Source organism: Pelobates fuscus, chromosome 8 (assembly GCF_036172605.1).
Source record: "Pelobates fuscus isolate aPelFus1 chromosome 8, aPelFus1.pri, whole genome shotgun sequence".
In the NCBI taxonomy this organism is placed as follows: domain Eukaryota; kingdom Metazoa; phylum Chordata; class Amphibia; order Anura; family Pelobatidae; genus Pelobates; species Pelobates fuscus.
Genome location: NC_086324.1, coordinates 994,558 through 1,007,437, shown reverse-complemented (window position 1 = coordinate 1,007,437; position 12,880 = coordinate 994,558). Strand labels below are relative to the sequence as shown.

At 42.0% G+C, this 12,880-nt stretch overlaps 1 protein-coding gene across 8 annotated transcripts in view; it reads left to right on the top strand.

The window, feature by feature from the left end:
• Positions 1-12,542, top strand: part of SLC35F5 (solute carrier family 35 member F5) — an 86,744-nt gene extending 74,202 nt beyond the window's left edge. For 2 of the 8 annotated variants that reach the window (XM_063429134.1, XM_063429133.1), the window contains 7 exons: positions 1,314-1,404; positions 2,340-2,494; positions 2,582-2,696; positions 8,772-9,839; positions 10,119-10,476; positions 10,821-10,932; positions 10,963-12,542. In XM_063429134.1, coding sequence (XP_063285204.1) covers positions 1,314-1,404; positions 2,340-2,494; positions 2,582-2,660 — 325 coding nt within the window. In that variant the 3' untranslated portion in view covers positions 2,661-2,696; positions 8,772-9,839; positions 10,119-10,476; positions 10,821-10,932; positions 10,963-12,542. The other 6 variants (XM_063429139.1, XM_063429138.1, XM_063429136.1 and 3 more) reach the window with 6 other exon arrangements.
• Positions 12,543-12,880: the final 338 nt, after the last annotated feature.

Below are 12,880 nucleotides of genomic sequence, written 5' to 3'. Positions count from 1 at the left end.
TACAGAATGGATTCACTTTGTAAATGAATTGAGGGGTATTACATTATAAAATGTTATTCCGTTGGTTCCTTACTCCCTCCAGATTACACAAACTGAATTCATCACATACAAAGACATGCTGGAGGGGGTGTGGAGAAAGGGGATATTTGTGTCACATGCTGTGGTCGTGCCCTAAAATGAGACCTTATTGGGATTCGATACATAAATTAATTAAAGCTTTTGACAATTCAATTCATAATTTGACAACAGAGCTTTGTCTCTTCAAGCAAATTCTGATAAATTCACCAAATTATAATAAAATTAAACTAGGCCATATTCCAATTATCACCCGACACTGGAGAGCTATTAAATCACCACGCATAAATGACGTCATACAATACATATTGGAAAATAGACGTTGCGAACTAGCTTTCCGCTTACCAACACCAAAAAGTGACATTTTGAAACGAGAGTGACTTTTATGGGAAGAAAACATCAGAATCAATTCTAATCTTATTTTGTAGTTCGTTCCTGACCGGATGATGATTGCTAATATGTTGTATATATTTAATTGTATATAATAATAAAATGTATATAAACTGATAAGTTATCACTCGTATCCCACTGGATAATTGTACTTATAGAGTTTATCCCCTGTTTTATTAGTATTTTATATATTTTCTGTATTAATATTATTATTATTATTATTGTATTGTATAAATGTTTACTTTATTTGAAAAATCTTCAATAAAATGTTTGAATAAGAAATGTATTGAGCCAATAAACCTCTATGAGGAGATGCTGATTGGTGTAGCAAGGCAATTGGTACACATGCACTTTTGTTTCTGTTAATGCAATCCTAGCCACACCTCCTATGGCTGTCAATCACCCTGTATCCATTAAAAATGGTCTCATTTTCACTCAGATCTTAAAACACAGTGTGTTTACTTTACACGTTCTTATCTCTTGCACTGTTAATTGAACTTTTAACTTAACACATGACTCTGTTGCAAGGTGTAAAGGATAATTAACAGAGCAGGAGATGAGACATTTTACATTAAACACAATATGCAGTAAGGGATGCTAAAAATGTAGACTCTTTTTCAGGAAATGTATAAGGAGGCTGTGCGATTGGCAGCCTATGGAGGTGTGGCTAGGGCTGTATACAAAGTGATATAACTCCAACATTACAGAGAATTGAGCAGTGAAACTGCAGGGGCATGATCTATATACCAAAACTGCTTCAGTAAGCTAAAGTTGTTTTGCTGCTTTGTGCCCCTTTAACTGTGATCAGGTCTGTGAAACCAACTGACTCTTTTAATATTACATTTAAGGGGATGCTTCCTGACGTCCTCCCTAATTGGCACATTGGCTTTGAGTCTCACAATCCCCCTGTCCATCATTGCAGATATCTGCATGCAAAAGGTAAGGATCCACGCTGTGTGTGCTGTGATCAGAAAGTTCAGATTGCCTGCTTTTATACATTAATTATTCATCTAATGGATACTCCGTTCTATCTTTATTCTCCCCCTGGGAGAATGGGCAAGTGTAAAGATCTGAGAGACTTTAATAATGGCCAAATAGTGATGGCTAGCCCACTGGGTCAGAGCATCTCCAAAACGGCAAGTCTTATGGGGTTTTCCTGGTATGCAGTGGTTAGCACCTACCAAAAGTGGTGCAAAGAAGGACCAACCCATTTGGTCCAATAATACAGAAAAGCTACTGTACTTCAAATTGCTGAAAAACTTAATGCTGTCCACGATAGAAAGGTGTCAGAACACACATTGCAGTTTGCTTAGTATGTGGATACATAGCCGCAGATCAGTCAGAGTGCCCTAGATGGACCCCTCTCTGCTGCCGAAAGTGCCTACAGTCGGCATGTGAGCTTCAGACCTGGACCATGGAGCAATGGAAGAAGATTGTCAGGTCCAATGAATCATGTTTTCTTTTAGATCAGGTGAATGGCTGGGTGTGTGTGTTGTTTACCTGGGGAACAGATGGCAAAAGGATGCACAATCGGAAGAAGGCAGTGGGCAACGTTCTGCTGTGAATGTTTGAGAAACTTGACAAAAAGTAAAAGGTGTTGCCTTAGCATCCGAATTCCTCAAGATTAAAGGGTCTGCTGCTAATGCCTTGGTGCCATATACCACAGGGCACATTCATAGGTTTTGTGGAGTCCATGCCTTGACGCATCAGAGCTGTTTTAAAAGCACGAGGGAGACATTTACAATATTAGGCTGGTGGTTTTAATGTTGTGACTGATTAGAGGGACGTTATGGGATCCTGTGTCAGTGTAGTGTGTGAGTGTCTGCATTGAAATGTATTCCTGAGTAATTGTTTCATTTCTATTTGTATTTTAGGTTCGCTTCTCCTGGGTGTTTTTTGTGGGGGCTGTTCCTGTTTTTATATCATTCTTTATTGTGACTCTACTTTGCCATTACAATAACTGGGACCCAGTCATGGTGGGAATACGGAGGGTTTTTGGCTTTATTTGCCGAAAGCATCGCATTGCACGGTATGGCAAGAGCAATTGATTTCAGACTGTATGCACTGAGCACATTCTCTCTATATTTGGTGACACACTCTTCCTTTCATCTTTTAGGGTCCCGGAGGACTCTGAGCAGAGCGAGAGCCTTATTCCCCTTCACAGCGTCTCTCAGGAGGATGGAGAAAGCTCCTAGCATTTGTACATGCACAATGTGTGCATATATATTTAGGTAACCGATTACACTTCTAAGTTAATATATAAGAAGCATGTGTTAAATATTATATATGCAACTATTTTAAAACAGTCTGGTATCTGGAAGGTTACATACAATGTTGGAATATATACAGTGATACTTAATGGGAGATTGTATGGGATCCTGTGTCTGTAGGCTGCCATAAAACTGACTGTATGGGATCCTGTGTCTGTAGGCTGCCATAAAACTGACTGTATGGGATCCTGTGTCTGTAGGCTGCCATAAAACTGACTGTATGGGATCCTGTGTCTGTAGGCTGCCATAAAACTGACTGTATGTGATCTTGTGTCTGTAGGCTGCCATGTAACAGACTGTATGGGATCCTGTGTCTGTAGGCTGCCATATAACAGACTGTATGGGATCCTGTGTCTGTAGGCTGCCATGTAACAGACTGTATGGGATCCTGTGTCTGTAGGCTGCCATGTAACAGACTGTATGGGATCCTGTGTCTGTAGGCTGCCATAAAACTGGCTGCATGGGATCCTGTGTCTGTAGGCTGCCATATAACTGACTGTATGGGATCCTGTGTCTGTAGGCTGCCATAAAACTGACTGTATGGGATCCTGTGTCTGTAGGCTGCCATATAACAGACTGTATGGGATCCTGTGTCTGTAGGCTGCCATAAAACTGACTGTATGGGATCCTGTGTCTGTAGGCTGCCATATAACAGACTGTGTCTGTAGGCTGCCATAAAACTGACTGTATGGGATCCTGTGTCTGTAGGCTGCCATGTAACAGACTGTATGGGATCCTGTGTCTGTAGGCTGCCATGTAACAGACTGTATGGGATCCTGTGTCTGTAGGCTGCCATATAACAGACTGTATGGGATCCTGTGTCTGTAGGCTGCCATATAACAGACTGTATGGGATCCTGTGTCTGTAGGCTGCCATATAACAGACTGTATGGGATCCTGTGTCTGTAGGCTGCCATATAACAGACTGTATGGGATCCTGTGTCTGTAGGCTGCCATGTAACAGACTGTAGGCTGCCATGTAACAGACTGTATGGGATCCTGTGTCTGTAGGCTGCCATATAACAGACTGTATGAGATCCTGTGTCTGTAGGCTGCCATAAAACTGACTGTATGGGATCCTGTGTCTGTAGGCTGCCATGTAACAGACTGTATGGGATCCTGTGTCTGTAGGCTGCCATGTAACAGACTGTATGGGATCCTGTGTCTGTAGGCTGCCATGTAAAAGACTGTATGGGATCCTGTGTCTGTAGGCTGCCATATAACAGACTGTATGGGATCCTGTGTCTGTAGGCTGCCATATAACAGACTGTATGGGATCCTGTGTCTGTAGGCTGCCATATAACAGACTGTATGGGATCCTGTGTCTGTAGGCTGCCATATAACAGACTGTATGGGATCCTGTGTCTGTAGGCTGCCATGTAACAGACTGTATGGGATCCTGTGTCTGTAGGCTGCCATATAACAGACTGTATGGGATCCTGTGTCTGTAGGCTGCCATGTAACAGACTGTATGGGATCCTGTGTCTGTAGGCTGCCATATAACAGACTGTATGGGATCCTGTGTCTGTAGGCTGCCATGTAACAGACTGTATGGGATCCTGTGTCTGTAGGCTGCCATATAACAGACTGTATGGGATCCTGTGTCTGTAGGCTGCCATATAACAGACTGTATGGGATCCTGTGTCTGTAGGCTGCCATAAAACTGACTGTATGGGATCCTGTGTCTGTAGGCTGCCATGTAACAGACTGTATGGGATTCTGTGTCTGTAGGCTGCCATATAACAGACTGTATGGGATCCTGTGTCTGTAGGTTGCCATATAACAGACTGTATGGGATCCTGTGTCTGTAGGCTGCCATATAACAGACTGTATGGGATCCTGTGTCTGTAGGCTGCCATATAACAGACTGTATGGGATCCTGTGTCTGTAGGCTGCCATATAACAGACTGTATGGGATCCTGTGTCTATAGGCTGCCATATAACAGACTGTATGGGATCCTGTGTCTGTAGGCTTCCATATAACAGACTGTATGGGATCTCGTGTCTGTAGGCTGCCATATAACAGACTGTATGGGATCTTGTGTCTGTAGGCTGCCATAAAACTGACTGTATGGGATCCTGTGTCTGTAGGCTGCCATATAACAGACTGTATGAGATCCTGTGTCTGTAGGCTGCCATATGTATCTCTCATGGTAGCTGTTTGGAATGGAAATAAACTGTACAAAAAAGATGGTTTGCATCTTTCTCAAAAGGGAACACATGTTCTCAGTGAGCAGTTCGGAGGCTTTGCTCGGATGTATTTAAACTAGGAGGGGGGGGGCAAAAGGGTGATAAAACATCAATCCAATTGTCCCCCAAAACAAGGACAGAAGGTGCCTGTAGCAAGTGTGTTAAAAAATGATAAGCTTAGAGTCATGTCTACAAATGCTCGCAGTCTAGGGAATAAGATCCATGAACTTGTGGCAATAATGGCAACTGATAGTGTAGATTTAGTCGCTGTTACTGAGACATGGTATAATGAGAAAAATGACTGAGACATAACAATACCAGGGTACTCTTTATATAGAAAAGGCAGGGAAGGCAAGAAAGGGGGAGGGGTGGCCCTGTATGTGAAGGATAGCATAAAATCTAGCCTAATAAAGGTTACTGAGGCGAACATAAAGTCCGTTTGGGTTACGTTAGAATTTGGTAATCACACAGTAACTCGTGTAGGTGTGATTTATAGGCCCCCAGGACAAATTGAAGAGTTAGATAATCTACCAGTTGAAGAAATAGCTAAAATGACAATTAAGGGGGAAGTTATCATCATGGGTGACTTTAATCTTACTGATGTAAATTGGAAAACAAAAATAGCTACTTGTGCCAGGAGCACACATATTCTAAACTCCCTACTGGGATTGTCTCTAAAACAAGTCGTTGAGGAGCCAACTCGTAAAGAGGCCATACTAGATTTAGTGTTAACAAATGGAGATTTGGTATCAGATATTACTGTAGGTGAAAGTTTAGGATCCAGTGATCATCAGTCAGTGTGGTTTAATATAAGAACAGTGACTGAGTCACACCACACAAAAACAAAAGTTTTAGACTTTAGAAAAACAGACTTTTCTAAAATTAGAATATGTGTAAAGGAGTCATTATCAGACTGGAGCAATTTAAATGGAGTCCAAGAGAAATGGGATTATTTAAAAGTTGCACTACGGAAGGCAACAGAAATTTGCATTAGGCTTGTCAGTAAAAGCAAAAAATTCAAGAAACCACTGTGGTACTCCGCAGATGTGGCCAAAATAGTAAAAAACAAAAAGTTAGCATTTAGTAATTATAAAAATACACAGGGTGAGGAAGACAGAATGACCTATAAGATTAGGCAGAAAGAGGCTAAGCAAGTTATAAGAGCTTCCAAATCACACACAGAAGAGAAGATAGCAGTCAGTAAAAAAGGGGGACAAAACTTTTTTAGATATATAAATGAGAAAAGAAAAGTAAAACGAGGATTAGTTGGATTAAAAACAAAAAAAGGAAGGTATGTAGATGAGGATAAAGGTCTAGCTGACTGCCTCAATGAATATTTTTGTTCGGTGTGTACAGATGAAAATGAAGGAAAGGGACCTCAGGTATGAAAAAGGATAAATAAGTCATTTATTACACGTGAGTTTACAGAGGAAGAGGTTCTATTTCAACTGTCAAAAGTAAAGACAACTAAGTCAATGGGACCTGATGGAATACACCCAAAGCTATTAAAAGAGCTTAGTGGTGTACTAGGAAAACTATTAACGGATTTATTTAACCAATCATTGTTAACAGGAGTAGTCCCAGAAGATTGGAAGTCAGCGAATGTTGTGCCCATTCACAAGAAAGGTAGTAGGGAGGAGTCGGGCAACTATAGGCCAGTAAGCCTTACTTCAGTAGTGGGGAAAGTGATGGAAACCATGTTAAAGGATAGGATTGTTGAACATCTAAAAACACATGGATTTCAAGTTCAGAGACAACATGGGTTTACTTCAGGGAGATCATGCCAAACTAATCTTATTGATTTTTTTGATTGGGTAACTAAAATTATAGATCAGGGTGGTGCAGTAGACATTGCTTACCTAGATTTCAGTAAGGCTTTTGACACTGTTGCACATAGAAGGCTTATCAATAAACTGCAATCTTTGAGTTTGGATTCCAATATTGTTGAATGGGTAAGGCAGTGGCTGAGTGACAGGCAACAGAGGGTTGTAGTCAATGGAGTATATTCGAAGCTTGGGCTTGTTACCAGTGGGGTACCTCAGGGATCTGTACTTGGACCCATTCTCTTTAATATTTTTATTAGTGATATTGCAGAAGGTCTTGATGGTAAGGTGTGTCTTTTTGCGGATGATACTAAGATATGTAACAGGGTTGATGTTCCAGGAGGGATAAGCCAAATGGCAAATGATTTAGGTAAACTAGAAAAATGGTCAGAGTTGTGGCAACTGATATTTAATGTGGATAAGTGCACGATAATGCATCTTGGACGTAAAAACCCAAGGGCAGAGTACAGGATATTTGATAGTCCTAACCTCAACATCTGAGGAAAGGGATTTAGGGGTGATTATTTCTGATGACTTAAAGGTAGGCAGACAATGTAATAGAGCAGCAGGAAATGCTAGCAGAATGCTTGGTTGTATAGGGAGAGGTATTAGCAGTAGAAAGAGGGAAGTGCTCATGCCATTGTACAGAACACTGGTGAGACCTCACTTGGAGTACTGTACACAGTACTGGAGACCGTATCTTCAGTAGGATATTGATACCTTAGAGAGAGTTCAAAGAAGGGCTACTAAACTGGTTCATGGATTGCAGGATAAAACTTACCAGGAAAGGTTAAAGGATCTTAACATGTATAGCTTGGAGGAAAGACGAGACAGGGGGGATATGATAGAAACATTTAAATACATAAAGGGAATCAACACAGTAAAGGAGGAGACCATATTTAAAAGAAAAAAATCTACCACAACAAGAGGACATAGTCTTAAATTAGAGGGACAAAGGTTTAAAAATATCAGGAAGTATTACTTTACTGAGAGGGTAGTGGATGCATGGAATAGCCTTCCAGCTGAAGTGGTAGAGGTTAACACAGTAAAGGAGTTTAAGCATGCGTGGGATAGGCATAAGGCTATCCTGACTATAAGATAAGGCCAGGGACTAATGAAAGTATTTAGAAAACTGGGCAGACTAGATGGGCCGAATGGTTCTTATCTGCCGTCACATTCTATGTTTCTATGTTCTATCTTTCTATGTATGGGATCCTGTGTCTGTAGGCTGCCATATAACAGACTGTATGGGATCCTGTGTCTGTAGGCTGCCATGTAACAGACTGTATGGGATCCTGTGTCTGTAGGCTGCCATGTAACAGACTGTATGGGATCCTGTGTCTGTAGGCTGCCATATAACAGACTGTATGGGATCCTGTGTCTGTAGGCTGCCATATAACAGACTGTATGGGATCCTGTGTCTGTAGGCTGCCATGTAACAGACTGTAGGCTGCCATGTAACAGACTGTAGGCTGCCATGTAACAGACTGTAGGCTGCCATGTAACAGACTGTAGGCTGCCATGTAACAGACTGTAGGCTGCCATGTAACAGACTGTAGGCTGCCATGTAACAGACTGTATGGGATCCTGTGTCTGTAGGCTGCCATATAACAGACTGTATGGGATCCTGTGTCTGTAGGCTGCCATATAACAGACTGTATGGGATCCTGTGTCTGTAGGCTGCCATATAACAGACTGTATGGGATCCTGTGTCTGTAGGCTGCCATATAACAGACTGTATGGGATCCTGTGTCTGTAGGCTGCCATATAACAGACTGCATGGGATCCTGTGTCTGTAGGCTGCCATATAACAGACTGTATGGGATCCTGTGTCTGTAGGCTGCCATATAACAGACTGTATGGGATCCTGTGTCTGTAGGCTGCCATATAACAGACTGTATGGGATCCTGTGTCTGTAGGCTGCCATATAACAGACTGTATGGGATCCTGTGTCTGTAGGCTGCCATATAATGCATAACTAGTTTTTTTTTTTTTTAATCCCTCATTTCTAATCTGTCCTTTAGGATTTTACCTTGCGAAGTGACAATCTACTTCCAAACCTTCAACCCAAGGTTTGACGTACTGACTCCTCATGCTGCATATCTGTTGAGGTCTCATTACATCGTGCACACCTGCCTTAATGAGCCCAAGGACTGGACCCCACTGTCTTCACCGCAGTTTATTTTGTTAGCTTTGGGACAATGGATATAGGCGTAGTATAACTGATGGATGTAAATAATTGTATTTAAAATGATTTGTTAATCCCTCATTGGGGAATTTGGTACCCTGCTCTCTGTGTGGGTTAAGCAGACTTTATGTACACAATCATGGTTGTGTGTGGATTAAACAGTCTGCATGTACATGTGTGGCTGAACCACTCCTGTATGTACTCTGTAATGGCCGTGTGGTTGTAACAGTCAGTATGTACATAGTAGTGGCTGTGTGTGGGTGTAAAAGTCAATATGTACTTAGTAGAGGCTCTGTGTGGTTGTAACAGTCAGTATGTATTCAGTTGTAGCTGTGTGTGGGTGTAACAGTCAGTATGTATTCAGTAGTAGCTGTGTGTGGGTGAACCACTCTTTATGTACTAAGTAGTGGCCTGTGTGGGTGTAACAGTCAGTATGTACTCAGTAGTGTGTGGGTTTAACAGAAGGCATGTGTGTAGGCTGTGTGTGGTTGTAACAGTCGGTATGTAGTCAGTAGTGGCTGTGTGTGGGTGTAACAGTCAGTATGTACTTAGCAGAGACTGTGTGTGGGTGTAACAGTTGGTATGTAGTCAGTAGTGGCTGTGTGTGGGTGTAACAGTCAATATGTACTCAGTAGTGTGTGGATTTAACAGATGGCATGTGTGTAGGCTGTGTGTGGTTGTAATAGACGGTATGTAGTCAGTAGTGGCTGTGTGTGGGTGCAACAGTCGGTATGTAATTAGCAGGGGCTGTGTGTGGGTGTAACAGTCAGTAAGTACTTAGCAGTGGCTGTGTGTGGGCGTAACAGACCATATGTACTTAGTAGAGGCTGTGTGTGGGTGTAACAGTCAGTATGTTATTCAGTAGTAGCTGTGTGTGGGTGAACCACTCTTTATGTACTAAGTAGTGGCTTGTGTGGGTGTAACAGTCAGTATGTACTCAGTAGTGTGTGGATTTAACAGACGGCATGTGTGTAGACTGTGTGTGTAGTCAGTAGTGGCTGTGTGTGGGTGTAACAGTCGGCATGTAGTCAGTAGTTGCTGTGTGTGGGTGTAACAGTCGGTATGTACTCAGCAGTGGCTGTGTGTGGGTGTAACTGTATATACTCAGCAGTGGCTGTGTGTGGGTGTAACTGTATGTACTCAGCAGTGGCTGTGTGTGGGTGTAACTGTATGTACTCAGTAGTGTCTGTGTGTGGGTGTAACTGTATGTACTCAGTAGTGGCTGTGTGTGGGTGTAACAGTCGGTATGTAGTCAGTCGTTGCTGTGTGTGGGTGTACTAGACGGCATGTAGTCAGTACTGGCTGAGTGTGAATGTAACAGTCGGCATGTAGACAGTAGTGGCTGTGTGTGGGTGCAACAGTTGGCATGTCAATAGTGGCTGAGTGTGAGTGTAATAGTCGGCATGTAGTCAGTAGTGGCTGAGTGTGGATGTAACAGTCGGCATGTAGTCAGTAGTGGCTCTGTGTGGGTGTAACAGTCGGTATGTACTCAGCAGTGGCTGTGTGTGGGTGTAACTGGATGTACTCCGTAGTGACTGTGTGTGGGTGTAACAGTCGGTATGTAGTCAGTCGTTGCTGTGTGTGGGTGTAATAGACGGCATGTAGTCACTACTAGCTGAGTGTGGATGTAACAGTCAGCACGTAGACAGCAGTGGCTGTGTGTGGGTGTAACTGGATGTACTCCGTAGTGACTGTGTGTGGGTGTAACAGTCGGTATGTAGTCAGTCGTTGCTGTGTGTGGGTGTAATAGACAGCATGTAGTCAGTACTAGCTGAGTGTGGATGTAACAGTCAGCATGTAGACAGTAGTGGCTGTGTGTGGGTGCAACAGTCGGCATGTAGTCAGTAGTGGCTGTTTGAGGGTGTAACAGTCAGTATGTACTCAGCAGTGGGTGTAACAGTTGGTATGTACTCAGCAGTGGCTGTTTGTGGGTGTAACCATATGTACTTAGTAGTGGCTGTGTGTGGGTGTAACTGGATGTACTCGGTAGTGGCTGTGTGTGGGTGTAACAGTCAGTATGTACTCAGCAGTGGGTGTAACAGTTGGTATGTACTCAGCAGTGGCTGTTTGTGGGTGTAACCATATGTACTTAGTAGTGGCTGTGTGTGGGTGTAACTGGATGTACTCGGTAGTGGCTGTTTGTGGTGTGCACTATTTAGAATGTATGCAGAACTATCCTTCCTTCTAGAAGTATTCCTCCCATCCCATGAAGGTGGTTCTGGGAGAAGGGCGACAATGGAGGGTATGTTTGTATTCTGTCTGAATGTTTCATATGATTTTTCTCTGCTTTGGGTTGTATTTGTGTGTTCTGTACTTGTGGGTTTGGAGGGCACTCTGAATTAATTTCAATTCTAATTAATGCAGATCTTCCCTGTATACTGTTTTCTGAAATGTTACTGTTTTGCCTTTGACTTTCACATCTATACGTTGTGCACATACATTACCCTGGATTCACCACTTGTTTATCTTGGTGCAAATGTGTGTGTCTTCACAAAGCCCTTGTCTGTGTTTAATCATGTCTGCCTCAATTGGCTAGCCTGCACACTTTGTGTTAAAGTCTGGGGTTTATTCATTAAGCAACTACTGAAATGCAAAAGTTACGCCAAAATGTATAGCAAACTTAAAGGTTTTTATCCCCCCAAACAGCTGTTTTTACCTAAATGTTGAAATGTAGTTTTAAGTTCCCTGATTAGTGATCTCTATGGGATCTATTCACCACTGAATTCTAACAAATCCTGAATCAAAAAAACACCGAGGCTAAAATAGCCGAACCTGGGTCAAATCGGAAAATGTTTCCAGATTTGTTGTTTTTGCTCCAATTTTGAGGATTTCAACTTTAGACAGTTTGGAATTTGGTGAATAAACCCCTGTGTGTTTTCTATTATGGCAGACTTCATTTTTAAGTAGCCTTGAACATTGTAACAAGCCAGGTTTTTTAGGGTACCTGTTGTGACGGACAATTAATGTTTAGTACCAAGAAAGGGATTGGCTGACAATGGCTGAACGGCAGAGCGATTGTATGGTTCTTTGCCCTCGAATAACCCTCTCGTTTTGGAGGCAGCAGCCAGTGCTACTTTGTTCCAATTTGCACTAAATAATCTTTATGTTGACATATTTCAATCACCATAAAGCAATCCAGGAAAGCAGAATGTGTTTTCTTTTGTCAGAGCAGAGCGCTGTGTGACTTGCTAATAAGGTAACACTTTTTTTTAATACTGCAAGGTGTAAGATAATAATGGCAATTTGCCCAGTATCGCAGCTTTATGTGCGTTCCCAGTACCTTATCATCTGTGAGGATTTCAGCGTTGCTGGGAGATCACAAGGTGCCTCAGTGTCTTTTAATAATGTCCTATTGGCTTGGGGTCAAGCCTTCTTTGCAGCGTTGTGAGCAGTCGTGTGACTCAATTATTTGCATCCATCACATTTCTCTCAGCACATTTTAACCTCTGTGATTTTAATTTTATTTTATAAAACACTACAACGAGGCTCCCATAATTCTCTTTAATCTCAGGTCAATTTCAATAAGATTTTGTGGACATTCAAACTTTGTTTTTTAAAAAGTCTGCTCTGTTTGAAATAAATATATTCTCACATTTGTTTCCACAAAGCGTTTGTTTTCTATTACAATTTTTTTTTTTCATTGGTCTTTTATTGTATTGAGATGGGTGGGAGGGGAGAGGTCATCAACGTAAAAGTACACTCCATAAAAACAAGCTTACGTTACAATCAGGCTATTGCAATAGGCTTCAATGGATTATTCAACAACCACTCAGCTTAAGGTGTCCTCCTTTGTGGGACGGAGACATCAATTGTTCTTTAGTTTCTGGTATCCCGCACCCATTGCATTGAGTGACTCAATAATCTGGTAGTACCACTGAACTTAACATAATTCAAATCTCCTTGTGTAACCTCTTTTTCTAGGTAAGCGGTATGTAACTCGTAGCT